Source organism: Paroedura picta, chromosome 4, assembly GCF_049243985.1.
Source record: "Paroedura picta isolate Pp20150507F chromosome 4, Ppicta_v3.0, whole genome shotgun sequence".
In the NCBI taxonomy this organism is placed as follows: Eukaryota; Metazoa; Chordata; class Lepidosauria; order Squamata; family Gekkonidae; genus Paroedura; species Paroedura picta.
The window spans coordinates 73,486,647-73,506,798 of NC_135372.1; the positions used below are offsets into that span (position 1 = coordinate 73,486,647).

General features: G+C 46.0%; 1 protein-coding gene across 12 annotated transcripts in view; it reads right to left on the reverse strand.

Moving 5' to 3' along the window:
* SGIP1 (SH3GL interacting endocytic adaptor 1) overlaps nt 1-20,152 on the reverse strand; it is a 157,899-nt gene that overhangs the window by 11,733 nt on the left and 126,014 nt on the right. For all 12 annotated transcript variants that reach the window (XM_077333419.1, XM_077333418.1, XM_077333416.1 and 9 more), the window contains 2 exons: nt 9,379-9,490; nt 2,099-2,254 (listed from right to left, as the gene is read on the reverse strand). In XM_077333419.1, the coding sequence (XP_077189534.1) occupies nt 2,099-2,254; nt 9,379-9,490 (268 nt within the window). The remainder of the gene's footprint in view (nt 1-2,098; nt 2,255-9,378; nt 9,491-20,152) is intronic.

Here is a 20,152-nt window from a genome sequence, read left to right on the forward strand (position 1 = left end):
TTTCCTGCATTTCCTCCTAATCATTGTTTTGTTCAGTAAAGATTATAAGTATATTCTGCCTCTCTGTCTGCTCTTTTAAATCTTTACTAGGGGTATTGGCCAAGTTTGCATCTAGGGATGCACAAAAAAGAAAATTGTACAATCTCGGATTCAGCCGGAATCAATTTGGCCAAATCCAAAATGGTACGAATATCCCTTCACCCTTTCAGATTAAGCCAAATCCGAAAAGCGTCAGGGTTTGTTGTGCACATATCCCCCCCCCCTTCCCAGGTAGCAGAGAGTGCTACCAAACAGTAGTTAATGACAGGCGGGCAACTCCCTTTAAATCCCTCCCTTAAAGGAAGTGGGCATGGCACCTGTCATTATCAGCTGTTCGGTATATGGCTCTCTCTTTAAATGCTTGTCCAACCTCCACAGGCAAAATCCAAATGCATACATTTCCCCATTGGAAAGCCCTGAATTAGATTCCATATTGACAAGTAAAATCACTGTAACCGGGAATTTCCTAAACAGAGGGCAATTCAGATCTCCTTCAGGAAAGGCAAATTTTAATGTGGAAAGACATAAAAGTCGGCCCTTTAAAAATGCAAATCTGAATGATGCAGAAATAGTCAGTGTGTGACAATGTAAGCTGTGTATATGCAAGAAAATATGTTTCAACAATATGTTCATTTTAAAAGGCATCCTGTTAAATGGAGCTTCTGCCTATAATATTGAATTACAATTAGACTTACCACCCTGTATTGAGTCTGCCATGAAAACGCTAGAGGGCGTCACCCCAAGGGTCAGACATGACCCGGTGCTTGCACAGGGGATACCTTTACCTTTACCTTTATAACCTCATGCCCCTGCTATTTTGTGATTGGCTCCACCTCCTGCAGCAGCCATTTCATGGTTGCACCCACCACCCTGTGACAGAATCCCAAAGGCACCCAATAGTTGAAAAGGTTTGGGGAATCCTGGCCTACAGAGTGTAAAAAATCAGATCTCTCCATTTGGAAAGCTGATTTAAGAATAAATGTGAAATACGTAATAGATAAATGTCAACCTTTAGTGATTTTAAGGTGTCAGAAACTGAATGCATGACTGCCCCCCACAAAGCACAGAAACCAAAGATGGATTTGGGACTGCAGCATTAGCTGCCTACCACTTATATAGGTGGGAGAAAGAGTTAAAGAAGGAAGCCTATCAGGACCTGAGTCACAAAGTCTGTGGTGAAGAAGCAGCAAGCCAAACACCTTCATGATCCAGTGAGAGGTATCGTTTCTTTTTTTGTCAGTGACATAATGACATGTAGTGTGCTTCCAGATGTTAGCTTACCCAGTGACAGTAACTGTCAGCTGAGAAGTAGGAAAAGAATAGGAGAGGTATCATTGTTTTAGATTCACTGTATCTAATTATATTCAACTGGCGCTGATCCACTCTTGGACTGGCAGTGACCAACATGAGAACTTGCAGAGCAGATGTCTGGCTTGTATATTATAACTGCATGTTGAAATGCGAGAAAGCTGACATCTGAAAGCACCTTGAAAATTGACTTTGTCAATGAAGAATTGGCAAAGGGGTTCAAGTAAAATGTTTTGACTAGGGATGGGCATGAACTGCATTTTTTTGACTGAACCGCCAGCTGAACCATGAACCCATGCAAACCAGGACGTTGGCTTGCAAACCAACCCAATTTGTATTGGTTATCAATTTGTTTAAAGCTTAAACCCCTGCTTTTTCATCTTCACAGATTTTCATGGGGAGCTGAAAGCAAGGTTTCTGAACATCTGTGTGGCAAGGACCACCACTCAGCTATTTGGTTTAAGTCGCTGTTTTTCATGAAGAACTATGAACCACACCAATGTTCATGGTGATTCTTCTGCTTACAAACATCACCTTGCAAACCACAACCCAGCCAAAATTTGTGACAAACTTTAGTTCATCAGCTGTTTTGTACCCATCTCTAGCCCTAACAAAAAATATATATATACAGAAAGGTTTAGAAAGAAACAACACAACAACAAATTAACACCTATGGACAATTTTTTGTGTAGGCTACGATAGCAGCTCCTTCCCCTAAAAGTCTCAAAAGTATATGTAGAGTGATATTTACCAGCAGAGAAGTTGGGGATTTGGCAAGACGTGTTCTAACCTGTTGTAATTTGTCACACGGAACGTTAGAACAGCTGGGGCAGGATTATTGGCAAAATGTCTCGTGATTCCTGCTGGAAATGACAGTACCATTTCTCCTGTTATCTTCACGATGCATCTTCAAATTAAGCAGACAAAAGGAGAATATACCTCTGAATCACATGGATTTTTTTTTCTCGACTGGTTTTTAGATAGCATTTCTGTCTTGATACAAGAATATCATCAATCACAAGCTTATACAAGCAGACGCTAGCGACATAACTGCATCAGGGACACTTCTGATATCAGGTTCAGTTTACTATCAGTAAGCAGCAGTTACACTAAAAATTCCACTTCCTGGGTATAGCGATTGTGACTCTAATGCATAAAGTGAGATCAGCTACAAGTGGCACATAGGCTCCTCAATGGGGGAAAGTAATCTGTCTCCATTAATAACACCTGCTTAATAAGAATCTTGTCATCATGGGTGACTTCAATTTCCCAGATGTGTGCTGGGAAACAAACTCTGCGAAGCGTCCTCAGTCATGCAACTTTCTGACCTGCCTGGCTGACAATTTCATTTATCAAATGGTAGATGAACCCACAAGAGGTTCAGCCATACTGGACTTAATACTGACCAACAGGCAAGAGTTGGTGGATGAGGTGAAGGAGGTGGGGACCCTAGGGGGAAGTGACTATGTCCTCATAGAATTCCTTTTGAGATGGGGAGCCAAGGAAGCTTGTAGTCAGATGCGGATGTTGGATTTTCGTAGGGCAAACTTTAATAAACTCAGAGACATGATGAGTGTCATACCATGGACGAGAATGCTGGAAGGGAAGGGAGCATGTGAAGGGTGGGCGCTACTCAAACAAGAGCTATTGCATGCTCAATCAAAGCCTATCCCAGAAAGACGAAAACACTGCAGGAGCTCTAAGAAGCTTATTTGGATGAACAGAGAACTTCAAGAGGAACTAAGAAAGAAAAGGAAAATGTTCAGGAAATGGAGGGAAGGACAGAGCTCTAAAGAAGAGTACCTACAGGTTACTAGGCACTGTAGATCAATCATAAGAAAGGCCAAAGCTGAGAGTGAGCTAAGATTGGCCAGGGAAGCCCATTGCAACAAGAAAAGATTTTTCAGTTATGTGAGGAGCAAACGTAAAGAAAAGGAGGCAATAGGCCCACTGTTGGGTGCGGATGGACAAACTCTAACGAAAGATGCAGAGAAAGCAGAAAGGCTTTTTTACATCTGTTTTTTCCCACAGGTCAAAGTGTTTAGGCATATCTAGAGATGGCTGTAGCCAAAGGATAGTGTCTGGGTGGCAGGTTAACATGGATAGAGAGGTTGTCGAGAGGCATTTAGCTGCACTGGATGAGTTCAAATCCCCTGGTCCGGATGAAATGCACCCGAGAGTACTCAAAGAACTTTCCAGAGAACTTGCACAGCCCTTGTCCATCATCTTCGGAACCTCTTTAAGGACTGGAGATGTTCCGGAGGACTGGAAAAGAGCAAACGTTATTCCTATCTTCAAAAAAGGGAGGAAGGATGACCCAGGAAACTACAGACCTCTGTTGTGGGGAAGATAATGGAGCAGATATTAAAGGGAGCGATCTGCAAACATCTGGAGGACAATTTGGTGATCCAAGGAAGTCAGCATGGATTTGTCTCCAACAGGTCCTGCCAGACCAACCTAGCTTCCTTTTTTGACCAAGTAACAGGTTTGCTGGATCGGGGAAATTCGGTTGATGTCATTTACTTGGATTTTAGTAAAGCTTTTGACAAGGTTCCCCATGATGTTCTGATGGATAAGTTGAAGGACTGCAATCTGGATTTTCAGATAGTTAGGTGGATAGGGAATTGGTTAGAGAGCCACACTCAAAGAGTTGTTGTCAATGGTGTTTCATCAGACTGGAGAGAGGTGAGTAGCGGGGTACCTCAGGGCTCGGTGCTCGGCCCAGTACTTTTTAACATATTTATTAATGATCTAGATGAGGGGGTGGAGGGACTACTCATCAAGTTTGCAGATGACACCAAATTGGGAGGACTGGCAAATACTCCGGAAGATAGAGACAGAGTTCAACGAGATCTGAACACAATGGAAAAATGGGCAAATGAGAACAAGATGCAATTTAATAAAGATAAGTGTAAAGTTCTGCATCTGGGTCAGAAAAATGAAAAGCATGCCTACTGGATGGGGGATACGCTTCTAGGTAGCACTGTGTGTGAACGAGACCTTGGGGTACTTGTGGATTGTAAACTAAACATGAGCAGGCAGTGTGATGCAGCGGTAAAAAAGGCAAATGCCATTTTGGGCTGTATCAACAGAGGCATCACATCAAAATCACAAGATGTCATAGTCCCATTGTATACGGCACTGGTCAGACCACACCTGGAGTACTGTGTGCAGTTCTGGAGGCCTCACTTCAAGAAGGACGTAGATAAAATTGAAAGGGTACAGAGGAGAGCGACGAGGATGATCTGGGGCCAAGGGACCAAGCCCTATGAAGATAGGTTGAGGGACTTGGGAATGTTCAGCCTGGAGAAAAAGAGGTTGAGAGGGGACATGATAGCCCTCTTTAAGTATTTGAAAGGTTGTCACTTGGAGGAGGGCAGGATGCTGTTTCTGCTGGCTTCAGAGGAGAGGACACGCAGTAATGGGTTTAAACTTCAAGTAGAACGATATAGGCTAGATATCAGGAAAAAGTTTTTCACAGTCAGAGTAGTTCAGCAGTGGAATAGGCTGCCTAAGGAGGTGGTGAGCTCCCCCTCATTGGCAGTCTTCAAGCAAAGGTTGGATACACACTTTTCTTGGATGCTTTAGGATGCTTAGGGCTAATCCTGCGTTGAGCAGGGGGTTGGACTAGATGGCCTGTATGGCCCTCTATGATTCTATGATTTTATGAATTCAATCTACCCAATGGAAAGAGATTAAAATAATCAAAATAAATTCATCTGTCAGTCAGTCAGTAACCTTTTAATGGCATAAAATATGTATAAAACATGTAGAAATAGGGCTTAAAATTTCAACAAAATAATAAAATAGACCATGGGGTTACATAACCGAACAGATCTTAAAATGATTATCTGTAAACCGCCCGTGGCGCCGCGGGCGCCACGGACTAAATAAGACAGTAAGGGGTTCTGGGGCGGGATGTGTCCGGGATGAGGAAGGGTCCAGATTGGACCCTTCCTCATGACAGACAATCAGAGGGACCAATTGGCAGGCGCGAAGCGCCTGCCGATTGGTCCCTCTGATTCCCGCCGCCAGGAACTGCGAGCCGCGCGCAGCGCGGCTCGCAGTTGCTCCTTTGCCACTGGCCTGAAGCTGCGTCAGGCCAGGGGAAGGCTCCAGAGAGCCTCGGGTGGGGTGGGGGGGCGGCCGGCCCTCTCCTGGCTGCTGGAGCGGCTTCGCAGCGTCGGAGACGCTGCGCGGCCGCTCCAGCAGCCAGGAGAGGGCTTCGGAGAGCGTCGGGTGGGGTGGGGGGGCGGCCGGCCCTCTCCTGGCTGCTGGAGCGGCTTCGCAGCGTCGGAGACGCTGCGCGGCCGCTCCAGCAGCCAGGAGAGGGCTTCGGAGAGCGTCGGGTGGGGTGGGGGGGCGGCCGGCCCTCTCCTGGCTGCTGGAGCGGCTTCGCAGCGTCGGAGACGCTGCGCGGCCGCTCCAGCAGCCAGGAGAGGGCTTCGGAGAGCGTCGGGTGGGGTGGGGGGGCGGCCGGCCCTCTCCTGGCTGCTGGAGCGGCTTCGCAGCGTCGGAGACGCTGCGCGGCCGCTCCAGCAGCCAGGAGAGGGCTTCGGAGAGCGTCGGGTGGGGTGGGGGGGCGGCCGGCCCTCTCCTGGCTGCTGGAGCGGCTTCGCAGCGTCGGAGACGCTGCGCGGCCGCTCCAGCAGCCAGGAGAGGGCTTCGGAGAGCGTCGGGTGGGGTGGGGGGGCGGCCGGCCCTCTCCTGGCTGCTGGAGCGGCTTCGCAGCGTCGGAGACGCTGCGCGGCCGCTCCAGCAGCCAGGAGAGGGCTTCAGAGAGCATCGGGTGGGGTGGGGGGGCGGCCGGGCAGGGCTTCAGAGAGCCTGGGGGGCGGGGGCCGCCGCCCTTCTGGCTGCCGGAGCGGCGAACGCGCCGAAGAGCCGCCGCCCGATCTCAGTTCGCCCCGTTGACCAGTCGGCCCAACTTCGTCGCCAAAACACTGAGCCCCAATGACCAGCCACCACGGGAGCCCACACCCTGCTTGCCAATGAAAGCAGAATGGCGCCGCGGAGCCGCACCCCATCCTCAAAAATGGCCCCTCTGGACGGTAAGCTCCCTCGCCTCTTTCTGCCTAATTGGGCAGCACGCCGCACAACAAGCTGCATTATTGATTCAGAAGCCTTCAAGATAAAAACTAGATGCTGTTCGTTTTTTTAAAGTTGGAAGACAGGACAAGGATTACTTGGATTGAATAAATAACGCTGTCTTACCCACATCAAGCCTTGAGAGGAGCCTGACAGAGCACAAGTTCAAACAAGGAAGTTATTTGCCAGGTAGTAGACCCTGAGTGCTGCTCCACTACCAAACAATCAGAAGACTTCTGACAAACTGCAAGCACTTAATAACATTTGCTTGCCAACTGCTAATTACCCCTTTGAATGATTCAGTTATGCCTGCTACTAGATAATTAGTTTAGTCATTTATGGCTGCACGTCCGCTTCCACGGGCCCCTGCCAGCACCCCCCAACCCACACTCACTGCTAGCGCCCATTGCATTTAGAACTGCAATGGGCTTGATTACTAGTATAAACTATAAAAGATAAAATACAAAATAGGCAGCATATTATAAAAGCATCTTAGTTAAGACTCTGGTGACTATAATGGTTACCTCTGGGTTTTTGTCAGAGAGCAAAAATTGCAAGGTCATAGACTTAGTTACAGAAGGCTTGTTTCCCAGCAAAGCAACAAAACTGTCATCCCAGCATTGCTCATATAAGGGGCAATCTAACAAAATGTGTGCGATAGAGTCAGGGCAGCCAGAATCACACGGACAGAGTCTCGCATGGTATGGGATAAGGTTAAACCTTCCCTCTAAGACATTTGAGGGGAAAGCATTCATTTGTGCAAGGAGAAAAACTCTTCTCAGGGGTGGGACATCAAGAAGATGTAGAATTCTTATGTAGGCATAAGAGTTATCTGCATAGTGATGCCAAAGAATGCTGGAGAGCAAACTCGAGGCTGGGTAGGCATGAGTTCCTGATGCTCATGGTCTAATATTCTCTGTTTAATAATCCGGAAGATACATTTTTCTTTCAGAGGTAGTAGGGAGTTCTGGTCGATGCCAATGGAGACTAATTTTTGTTCAATAGCCTGGAACCATCGAAATTTAAGAGGGTCGCTTTTTAGACAAGTTAAAAGGCTGCCAGTTTCTACTCTAAAATATAATCTGACCCAAAATTTAAAAGTATCTAAAAGGGTGGGAATCTGAGGGGGTGGGTAGTAGCAGTACTACAAGCCCACAGTGGTTCAGGGCATCACAACATTTAAAAATCACTGTAAAATGGCGATAACTAATAGGTACTGGCAACAATTTTTCCTTCTCTTTTAACTTGGCTCAGCAAGGGGGTCATGAGAGTCAGTCTCTGTATCCATAGAGGAACGCCTCCCCAGCTTCTCATCTGTATGAAGCAAAAAAGCCACCCTTCCCCTGCATGCTAGGCAGGCTGTAGCTGAGAAGGAACAGTGTATGTACAGATACTTGCTAGGGTTGCCAGTGCCTTATTGGGAAATTCCTGGAGGTTTTGGGGGATGGAGCCTGAGGAAGATGGGGAAGGAACATTAATCATATATAATGCCATAGAGTCTATCCTTTGAAGTAGCCATTTTCTCCAGAAGAAGTAATCTTGGTCTAGTGTTCAAGAGCAGCAGCCTCTAATCTGGAAAATGGGTTTTATTCTGTTCTCCACTTGCAGCCAGCTGGGTGACCTTGGGCAAGTCCAGTCCTATACAAGTTGTTCTCACATGGACCGGGGGGGGGATGGGGGGCTGGGGCCCCTCCACACGCTATGGTGGGGGCAGGAGGATGTCCCTGCCGGCTCTGTGGAGCCCGCAGGGGTGTGCGGTGTCCCTACAGGTCGGGGCTGGGTGGGCCGAAGGGTCCCCACTGTCAATTATGCACAGCGCCAGCCTGCCCCAGCCCATGCAGGCGTCCACGGTATTCAGGAAGTTGCGGAAGTTCCTGCGTTCGCATAATGCGGGCCTTCCGTGACACTTGCTGGGCATTCCGGCCTGTGCATAATGGGTCTCAGTGTCTCTGTCAGCAGCTTGGGGCAGCTCTCTCTGTGTCTCCCTGTGTCTCCCTTGCAGCAGGAGTGATAGGAGGGAATGAGGGCTCATGTTCGGTCTGGTAGGACTCTGTGTGTCTCTTTATCTCTGGCGTGTCTGAGAGGAACATGGCTAGTGTCTAGGGAGGGAGGAAGGGTGGGAGCTGTAGGGGCAGGGCCAATCAGGGTGCATCCAGTATTGCTGGCTGCACCCTGATTGGCCCTATTCCAACTCAGACAGCCGGACACGTTCTACCCCCCTGGCTGTTTCACAAATATAGAGAGGAACCATGGATAAGGATACCCCTATTTATGTGGTCACTGACACCTAACTTAAATAATTAGCAAAATTCATGTACCTGTAAAGGGAAACTGCACTGATCCTAGCTTGCTGCCCAGCATGCCCTCTTCTTTCCTTGTGACACTGAGAATCATGGTTGAACATTAACTTTACCTACCGCTCATGGCATACAGAGCCATGTGTGTAGGTTCAGTTAAGATGGAATCCTGATCAGCAGGTGAAAAAATAGCTCTAGTTAGCTCTAGTTAGCCAGTGTATATCATGCATAACCAAAGTTAATGTTTACTATTACTGTAGGAAAGGTAAAGAGAGAGTTATGAGATGTGTCTGAGAGTACAAGAAGGCAAATTTTCATAGATTTCCTTAACTCTGGTTATATGTCATCCCCGAATACAGAGTTTGCAAGTATTAATAAAAGGCAGTCAACATGAAAGAAAATATTGCCCTTCTGTCCTTTTCTTACCTGTATGCTCTGAATTTTAGATGGTGTTGCAGTTTTCCATGCACGATGAAGCCTTTAACACAGAGAAGCAGCACAGGAGCCCCTTGTCAAAAATCAAAGCAAATGCCTTTTTAGCAGTTGCTTGTCAGCTGCCAGTGAATACTTTCTCTAGCTTTCTTGCTGGCTGGCACCACATGTTTCCACTGCATGGGAAAGACAGAGCAAAAAAAATGATACCTACTTGTTAGGGTCTGCTCCTTTGAAGTATGCATTAACAGTTTCCGTGAAAGCTGCAGCTACAGGCAGAGTGTCTTGTGCACCCATTGTTAAGGGACTGGGTCCTCTGGATGAGCCTGCAAACAATGAAAGACAGCTGTTTTTTATACATATATAAACATTCACAATTGCTTCAAATATACACCATGAGGGAAGAGAGTGGACATAAAAGAAGACATGCATTGCCATTTAAAGGATTCAGAAGCAACACATGGGTGCCAATACCAAATGTTCATTTACTCCCAAGCATTCCTTTAAGCAAGTGAGATGTACCAGGCAGCCCTCCTGGTTAAACATGACATCCTCTGATGACCCACATCCCCTGACCACAATAGCCCAGAGCCAGAAGATGCTAAAGGGATGGGGGGGGACCCATTTTGACACTAATTGTGACTGAATCTAATGTTTGATAACTGACTTAGGTCAAAGTACACATCAACATTTTCTGTGGCCCCAAAAAGCAGTGAATGGTTCCCCCCTGGGGCCATTTCAAGTCAGGAAAATTGTGTGTGTGTGTGTCTGTGTGGAAGGCTGAAGGGCCTTTTTCCTGTACACAATGGTATAAATCTTAATTCAACCCCCCCCCCCCCCGCTGGCAAATGGAGCAGCTGACATAATTGAAAAGGCAGTGTAGCTGGCTGTACATCCTCCTCACCGAAGATTTATCCAGCAGCTACAGGAGTTCACCCCAAAAGTGAAAGTAATTTACTGTATTTCATTTTAATAGACACAGGAAAAGTTCTCATGAGCTTGTACGCAAGAAGACCAATTTCTAGAGTAGTAAGTTTGTATCTCCACTACCAGACTGCTAGAACACCAGCCTTTTTCCTGGAACAGGTAATGTATACTGTTACTTCTTCCATCTCTCTTTTCTCTCTTCCTTGCTATTTCAGACAATCTCCACCATTCATTCTTCTTTTGGAGCATTTCTTCACAATTTTCCCCCGAATCACCCACTCGAATGTATTTCCTCTTCAGTTTTCCCCTTTTCTCTACACATACAACACACACACACAAATTCTCCCCCCTACCAATTCCACCTCCTACAGCTATCAGTGGCTCGCTCTTCCAGGAACCTGGGTGTGATCATTGACACCTCCCTCTCTATGAAGGCATGGGTCACAAGAGTAGTGTGACTGGCGTTCTACCACCTATGCCAAGTCAAATTACTAGCACCCTACTTGGCCCCGGAAAACCTAGCTACAGTGATCCACACAATGGTCACCTCTAGACTGTACTTCTGCAACTTGCTGTATGCAGGCCTACCCTTAACTTTGATCTGGAAACTACAGCTAGTCCAGAATACAACGGCTATAGTCCTCACATTTGGTCCATTCGCCAACAACTGCACTGGCTACCAGTTGAATTCCGGATCAGACTTAAGGTTTTGGTAATCACCTTTAAAGCCATATGTGGTTTGGACCCAGTGTACCTGAGGGACCACCTCTCTTACTACACCCCTCAAAGAGCTTTATGCTCTTCCACCTCCATCTGGCTAGTGATCTCTGGCCCCAAAGAAACTCATCTGACCTCAAACAGGGCCAGAGCTTTCTCTGTCCCGGCCCGCACCTGGTAGAATGAGCTCCTAGAGGAAATCAGGGCCTTGCCGGAGCTAGATTAATTCTGCAGGGCCTGCAAAAAGGAGCTCTTTTGCCAGGTATTAGGTTGAGGTTGACCAAACCAACAACATCTACTGGGGCCTCAGAACCCCTCCCTGTGAAGCAAACATCCTGAACTGACCAACCATGGGACTGTTAATACGTTGATGTTGTTAAACTCTGTTATCACTGTTAATATCACTCCAACCACAAACTTGTGTCAGGGGGAATTTTAGTGATCCTGGGGGTACAGCAACAGTGATCCAATACACATTATATACTTGGACTTTCAAAAGCCTTTTGACAAGGTACTTCACCAAAGACTTCTGAGTAAATGTAGTAGTCATGGGATAAGAGGGTGTATTCTCTTTAGCGCTGTGCATTCAGCTAATTAGAGGGGGGAAATACCTGTTTAATCCCTTGTTGGTATTTTTTTGGATATTAATTCAGCTGGAATTTTGGGGGTTATTTTTCCAGCTACCCAAATGGCCAAGCCATTCAAGATTTTTTTGGAACCACTGGATAGCCAGAGTTAAGGCACTTAAAAGTACCAAAATCCCTTTAAATGCCTCAGAGTCAGACATCACTCCAAGCCATTCACCTTCATGGCTTGAGGTGGAGAAGTCCCCTGGAAATTCCTCCTGTCAATAGTTGAGATTCCTCATTTTCTACTCAAAAAGAAAAGAGCAAACAAAACTTGGGGAGAGCTAGACAGAGGTGGGGGGATAGCCGTTGCTCTTAAATGGTGTCCAATATGTTGAATTGACAGTTTTCTTGGTCTCCATTGGTGCTGAAAGTAACTTCAGCTCAATCTGCTGCTCCTGTTCTTTAACTTGTGCTTGGTGAAAAAAGACAAGTGACTGGCTGCTAACTGTACTACCTTCATGCAAAGTGTAAGTGGGAGAGTAACCAGAAACCAGAGCAGCCTTTGCCACCTCCCCTTCCCCACTACTGCCTGGCAGCTTGTGTGACTGACTCCATCAGATATCAGTGCCAAAAAGAAGAGGGGAGTGGGGGAGAGAGTCACTTTCTTGTGATGCAGCAGGCAGACAGCAATAGTGATGGGGCAGACAGGTGGAGGGTGCCCTCCACTCTCTGCTTCTCTGGCAGCTGTTTGTTCACTACTCAAGATGAACTTGGAGGGAACAGGATAAGGACTTGGCAAATGCTCCTGCTATACCACATTTACTCAGACTGGATGAACCACTCTTAAATAGTGGATCAATTCTAAACATTTACTTTGAAATAATGCAATCAGCTCAGTGGGGCTTACTCCTTCGTCAGGGTGTTTAGTTTTAGGACTGCCATGTGAATCAGAGCCACACTTCAATGGACTTAAAATGGAACAAATGTTAAGGAGGGTACTGCTACACTGCCTACCAATGGTGCCTTCTACTCATAAGATGGGACTTCTTTCCCTTTTTTTCTGCTGGTCGTGGAAGGGACTTCCAACTTTCAGCTGGCTGCAACATGAACCCTCCTTTTTGCTCCCTGTGGATTTTTTTTTTTGCAGGAATCAGTAATCAGAGCCATTTAAATGGCTATTCTTTCTGCTCCTCATTAAACTCCTATTTTCTGCTCCCAGTGGAAAGCTGTGATAAGCTTCAGGGAGCCATTTAAACCAAACAGCTGTGCAGCAGAGAGTTCCCAGACACTCGGCTATTTCTCATGAAGAGCAGAAAGCAGGAGTAAACCCCTGCTTTCTGTTCTTCATGAGTCATCATGAGCCACTACAAATTGTACCCCCAATACATGGTAATTCATCCTGGTTCTTCAGTTTGCAAACTTTGGTTCATGAACCCGGAACAAGTCAACCCTGAACTTTGCCAGTTCATGCCCATCCCCATTGTGAGCTCATTGAAGAATCATCCAATTGCTGCAGCGGTGAAAAGGGCAAACTCTATATTAGGGATGATTAGGAAAGGGACTAAAATTAAACAGCCACGATGGAATGCCAATAAAGGGAATGAAAGAATGAAACAGCCAATATTGTAATGCCCCTGTATAGATCTATGGTGCAAGATCATTTGGAATACTATGTATAGTTGTAGTTACCATATCTCAAAAAAGATATTGCAGAACTGGAAAAAGCACAGATGAAGGCAACTAAGATGATAAGGGGTTGAAGCACCTTCCCTATGAGAAAAGGCAAAAGAGTCTGGACTATGCAGTTTGGAAAAGGTAGACAATGAAGATTTGCCAGATGTGGATCAAACAGATAGCAAATGCGATGAAAAAGAGGAGGAAGAAGAAGAGTTGGTTCTTATATGCTGCTACCCGAAGGAATAGAGAAAAACCCGGTATACCAGATTAGAAGTCCGCACTCTTAACCACTACACCAAACTGGCAATGACAAAGGGCAACAGCATATATTTACCAAATGGGAGGAGATTATATTTTGCCTTATTAGTTAGTAAACCTTCAAAACCTTGACAAAATGTTTAGCTATCAATGTTGGTAAAATGCTAATGGAAACACCCCCTTCCTTGGTATGTCCCCTCTATGATGAAAGAATACGCCTTACCGCCTTGGATTTCTCAAAAACGGAAAATATTATTTTTCTATTGTCAGATATTGATGCCTATGTTACCAATAGAGTTGCACTGTTTGCCCTCACTGCAAGGAAAATAAGGTCCAAATTGTGTAGTCAGAGCTAAAACCCTAATCATGACTCCTCTTAATATTGTATGATCTTATCTGTGAACCCCCAGATGTTCTTTTTCATCAACCCACTTAGACATCAGATTTCTAATTCCACCTGGATGTAGTTGGCATGTGAAGTCCCCGAGGAATCTGTATCACCACTGATATTGTTTAATATCTACACCAAGGTCCTTGTAAAGATTCTTTGAAACACCTGCATGCATTAATTAAGCATGAAAAAACCCTGCTGTTTTGTTTCTGAACAAATTTGTGATTAAACAATGAAGAGCTTAAACAACAACTTCAATGATGAGGTTGAACAAAGCTGACTTCAGACAAGATCAAAATGAAGCTGAAAGAGAACCTGAATATTTTAGAAGGGTTTGCTATTCTGCAACCAATGGAGTGGCTATCTCCTGATCTGCACATGTTCAGGGAGTCAGGGTTTTGTTGTTTTCGTGGTTCCTCCTTACTGCTTGATGAGCAGCTGTTTTCTATAACCTGCATTGTTATTTAAGTTTTGACCTTTCAGAATGGGAGGGGGCAGTTTGCTATGCCAATAAATGCATAGAACTGACTACTATAAAGCACTTCATTTATTTATTTATTATATTTATATACCCCCCTCCCCGAAGGCACAGGGTAGGATACAGAAACTTTGGGTAGGATACAGAAACATATTTGGGTAAATAGTACAGCTCATCCCTAATAGGGCAAGGTCAGCATAATAATTATATAAAACTAGATGAAAAGTCCACTTATAAAAATGGGCATAGAAGGGGCATGGACCTGGGTGGTCCCTGTGGGGGACAACCCCTCTTCAGCGAGGCCGCACTAACCTGAGGGCAGCTGGGGCTGCCCGTGCAGGCTGGCGGGGGACGTGCAGGTCCGGAAGCGTGTTGGCAGCGCTGGCGGGGCTCCTGGTTGGCTGGGGTTGGCGGCATGGGTCTGGTGAGACTTGTGGACGTGGGCGGGCGGGATGACGGCGGCGGCAGGGCAGATGCATGCGCGCAAGCGTCCCGGGTCGGGACTGCGCGCACGAGTGTTGGGCAGGATCTTTGCGGCAGCGGCCGGGTGCAGCACAAGGGCTGGGCGCGTCGCTGGGCCGCTGCAGCTCGTAGCCTGTTCCGGGCGCGGCCGGCAGTAGCGGGCAGTGGCATCAGGCAGGGCTCCAAGGCTGGGCAGGCGGCGGGGCGATGTTGTCCGCAGTGACGCATGCGCGGAATTCTGCGCATACGTGGTTGCGGAGGCCTTGGCGGAGGGCGCGGTGTGGCCTTGGCGGCCTGGTCATGGCCGCAGCGAGTGGAGGGAGCGGGCGGTGAAGCAGGAAGCCATAAGTAGGGGCTGAGAGAAGGTTGGGGGGCCCCCAAAGGATGGGTTGGGGCGGGGTGGGAAGCGTGTGGTTGGCGGCAGCGGCGGAGGTGGCTGGGGAGGCACATCGGGGAGTCCCTAGGGTGGGCAAGGGCTGTCGCTGGGCAGAGGGAAAGCAGCACGGCCATTCCCGTCCATGGGTGAAGTCCGTTGGTGGGTGGTGGGAAAAAAGCAGGAGCACCGCGTGTTTCAAGTGAACAGGACTCACGAACAGGACTCACCATATGGAGGGCGCAGCGGCGAGGACGGACCAAGTAGCCAATGGGGCGCCTCCCAAAGCGCACCTCCCCATTGGCAACTTGGTCCTGGAGTGCCACTCAGAGGAGCGAATCAGGAGTCACAAAGCAGCTCCTGATTCGGTCCTCTGAGTTTTTATCCTGGACAGCGCCCACCCACTCTCCTCCCACTTATCCCTTACCCTTTTGTTTAATACCGCGGAGCAGTTTACAGATTAGTTCACTAAAAAAAGAAGAAAAGATCTGCAGCTCACAAACTCCCCAACTTCACTGTTTCTTAATTAAACTTAATTAAACCTAGTCATTGGTTACTAGGCATTAAGTGAGACTTATGATTGTAGGGATTATGAATGTAGAATGACTGATACAGTTTCACACATTTTACTTTAAGTCAAAGATGATGGTCATTTTGAAATGATGGTCTCAGCTGCTTGGTCTTCTGCAGACATAAAACAGACATATTCATCTGGAAAATAGAGGATGAATGCAAGAACTATTACATCTTCCTCTAACATGTAGCATAAAGGAATGAAAATGACCCCCCTCCCCCCATTTCAGACTACATGTATTTCCCTATTGAGTAATCAAAAATTGATCAAATGTTTATTTTGCAACATTAATACTCAGACTATATTTTTGGCCTTATGATTACATGGATTGTCACTTACTGTTGCCCAATTTATACATTCAACTCATAGTGCTCCAATACATTCTTCAACATCACTATTCAAAGGCAAATATTCTCAATAGAAACATGGATCTCTTATCAGGATCATAAGCAGATAAGAGCCTCTTGTGGCGCAGAGTGGTAAGGCAGCAGTCTGAAAGCTTTGCCCATGAGGCTGGGAGTTCAATCCCAGCAGCCAGCTCAAGGTTGACTCAGCCTTCCATCCTTCCGAGGTTGGTAAAATGAGTACCCAGCTTGCTGGGGGGTAAATGGTAATGACTGGGGAAGGCACTGGCAAACCACCCCGTATTGAGTCTGCCATGAAAACGCTAGAGGGCATCACCCCAAGGGTCAGACATGACCCGATGCTTGCACAGGGGATACCTTTACCTTTAAGCAGAGCCCAGGTGAATCAGGCTGGCCCATCTAGCCCAACATCTAGTTCCACACAGAGGCTCAACAGAGGCCAGGAGGGCAAACACACATGGTATAGAGATCAAAGTCTTCCTTTAACTTTTCTTTCTAGCGCTAGGTTTCACAATTTAATAATTCATTGAGTAAATAGGTATTTTTCTCTTTTTTTCCTTTCTGAGAATTTTGTAGGAGACACACATCCCTCCTCATCAGAACAATTATAATCATAATAATGTTCTTCAATGAACCTTAGGCACTCATTCCCTCTTTCACTGTGCCTCTTTATTTCATTGTGGCATGTTCACAAATCTCCAGCACACTAAAGGATTATTGACTTATAGCTTCTGTTTCATGAACACCTAAAGAACATTGATCTAAATGTAAGGAAAGTGACAATCTCCATATAAAATATTTAGAAATGATATAATTTACAGCAATTGCAAACCAAGAAGTCACATAGGCATCAGTCACTGTAATGAATAAAATCTGAAAATGAAAATAAGCCACAGCATATACTGATAGCATATATTTGTCAGATCACAGCAGGGTGAGACCCTGTTTAGTATTTGGATGGAAGACTACCAAGGAGATCTAGGATTGCTATATAGACCGTTTATGCACTGGGAACTTCAGTGCCCCAGCTCCCATGCAGGAGCACAAATTGGAGGCGGATGAGGTGCCCCAGGCCAAGTGTTCCCCCATGTGGGTGCAGGAAGAGGTGGGGCAACCTGCTATGACTAAAACTCCAACCTGCAGCCTGGCATGAAACCTCCAGTGCATAAACGGTCATAGACAGGCAGTGGCAAACCACCTCTAAAGGCTCTTGCCTTGAAACTCCTCTGGAGTCACTGTGACTTGATGACGAAACAAACCAGCCAACAAAGCCTTCCCCTACAGTTATGGCCCCCTATGGCCAAGAGCATTTGTCAAATACTACAATTTATTATCCATCAGTGAGCTAGGTAGGATAATGTATATATCAGTAAGTGACCCAGTCACTGCACCCAGGAGACCGACCATTTCATGCCTGATAAAAGACCAGTGAAGACTGATAAAAGGAAGATGAATGAATCAAAGTAAGTACAAGCCATAGGACTAAACTTCTCTTTTCTCTACCAGCTGAGCTTGGGCTAGCTATGATTTCCAGGGGAATTTCCTAAGTAGATGAAAGTGTATAACAATGCGATTCCTTCCTTCCTTCCTTCCTTCCTTCCTTCCTTCCTTCCTTCCTTCCTTCCTTCCTTCCTTCCTTCCTTCCTTCCTTCCTTCCTTCCTTCCTTCCTTCCTTCCTTCCTTCCTTCCTTCCTTCCTCTGTCTCTACACCAAAAGACTCTTACATCTGGGAAGGAGAAAAGGGAAAACTTAAAGCCCGCTACAGGAGTAAAGGGCATATGTGTTCTTCAGCAATTGTACTAGCCTCGTAAACAGGCACACAACTTTCGTTCTCTTACCTTTCCTCTAAAGTCAGTTGATGAGAGAGGATGGCACAAAAACTGTCATGGACTACCTGTAGCAAGCAACAGCCATGGAGCTGTATTCTAGTTGTGCACAATGCAGCTACTCCATCTGCCCACATTCCTTTTCCTTTTAGTTACATGTGAGGGCACAAGACATTACAGTTGCTTAGTGATGAGGAAAGAACACTTTTAAAAAATGAAATGTATCATACATTTCATGATTCAGACTGTCAGAAATTAAAAACATGGTGAGGTGTACAAGCGCGCTGTTCTCAAAAGGGAATAGGAAGGAAAAAGATCAAAATTGAACTTCCTGTCAAAGGCTGTCTAGAAAGGAGGTATCATTTGAAATGTGGTGTTAAAGAAGAATTTTCAGATTTTGGGGGCTACCAAAATGACAAATAAGTGAGACTGAGAATAAAATCAGTCTGAATGCTCCCTAGAAGCTAAAATGACTAAACAGAGGCTATTGTACTTTGATTGCATCATGAGAAGACAAGACTTACTGGAAAAGATAATAACACTAGGAAAAGTTGAAGGCTGCAGAAAAAGAGGAAGAGTCCACATGAGATGGATTGATTCTATAAAGGAAGCCATGGTCTGCAAACCTGAGTGAGGCTGTTAATGACAGGATGTTTTGGAGGACATTCATTCATAGGATCGTCATAACTTAGAAGCAACATGACAGCACTTAAAATAAGCACAGAAAGGAGGTGAAGTGAAAATCCAGGAGGAAACTTTATTGCAAGATTATAATCTCTCTGTATGAAAGGCTAATAACTAACAAACAATCAGAAGGATGGCCTCAACTCACCTGAGGCTGCACCACTGCAGACATGGTGGGTGGGGCTAAACGAGCGAGTGCACATTTGGCTGCTAGAAGCCCAGCATAGGGGCCAGCAGCCGAAGCTGCCAGGTGTGGATGTCCTGCCCAAGTGTTGACAAGCAGGTGGTGAAGAGTGGGCTGGGCAAAAAACCCCTTTATTTAAGGGGCTGCCCATGAGCCAGGTGGCAGTGACAGTGATCAGCAGCTCCATTCAAGCGCAATAGGCCAAAACCCTCCTTCAGGCCTTCTTTATGAACCTACACAGCTAACCTACAGGCTACATTAGTTTCAGTCCCAATAAAGCAGTGCTTAATTTTTTTAAATCAAAAGATGCAGAAGCTGAGATGGTCGAAACCTTTCTGATGTCCTACTGGGCCATGGATACTTGGAACTTTTCCCTTCATTACTTTACATATGAACAATTATATCAATTTCTCGCTTGCCAAGAAAAGCACTGGATTTGGTCTGAAGTTCCCACTGTGTTATTTCTTCAACCTCTGATCTTTTTGGAAAACATACATGGCAATAATATCAGATAACATGCAGAGAAATAAAATCAGGACAATGCACCCAATAAATATAGTGTAATGCTTACCTTAGGTAGTCGTTATATTCCGTACGCTCTGCATGATGTCACCAACATCCAGCGTCCAAGCAGCAAAGTGCTCGCTACATCTGCTGTTTTAAAGCAGTCGTTGGGGAATTGAATACAGTGGATTCCCCAACCTATGTAGCATGAACTACAGGACAGCAGCCAGCAGGCCACCAGCCAAAGAAATGTATGGAAGTGAAGAAGCACTATCTCCACCTTGAATGTCCTGCCCTTGCACCTCCCTCCCTCTCCCTTCTCCCGGGGATGAGAGTGTTTTAAAAAAGTGAACTGCCTGGAGCAACAAAAAGGCATACAAGTGTGCAGGCAAAACCAAAAATTATTTCCCCTGAATTCTCAAGACTCATGAGTCCATAATGGGTGGCATTCAAAAAGCACTATGCATCTATGATTACATGCATAGACGTTTCAACGGATAAGGATTGAATTTTAAAAAACGCAGGCATTGCGGGCCCTTTGAAACATTGAGAAAGTAGATTGGTTGCCTGGCTTGATTGACAGGTGAAAGAGAGTCATGTATATATCGCGTTGCTCTTCCTCCATTTCAAGCAGGCATGTGGAGTGTAAGAAGCGCAAAAAGGCAGCAGACGAAAGCAAGACAGGAAGAAGGTGAAGAATGGCTGGAGGCACGATTAGTTTTAGTGCTATGCCATTATGCTGGCATAACACTTTTTTTTAGATGTGCGAAATGCCATCAGTGTTCCTGGCTGGAGCCCAAGCAGCACTGGAGAAACATCCAGTATAACCCTAAGTATGTTTAGTCTTTTCATTACCGACCTGAGCTCACAAAACAGTAAACTAGTGCTTGAGTTCTACAGAGTTGGATTCTGAACAATCAAATCAAAGAGCTACCTCTCTATGTATAACACCTTATACTTTGTATGACCAATACTTCCAAGAAATCCAAAGGAATCAAC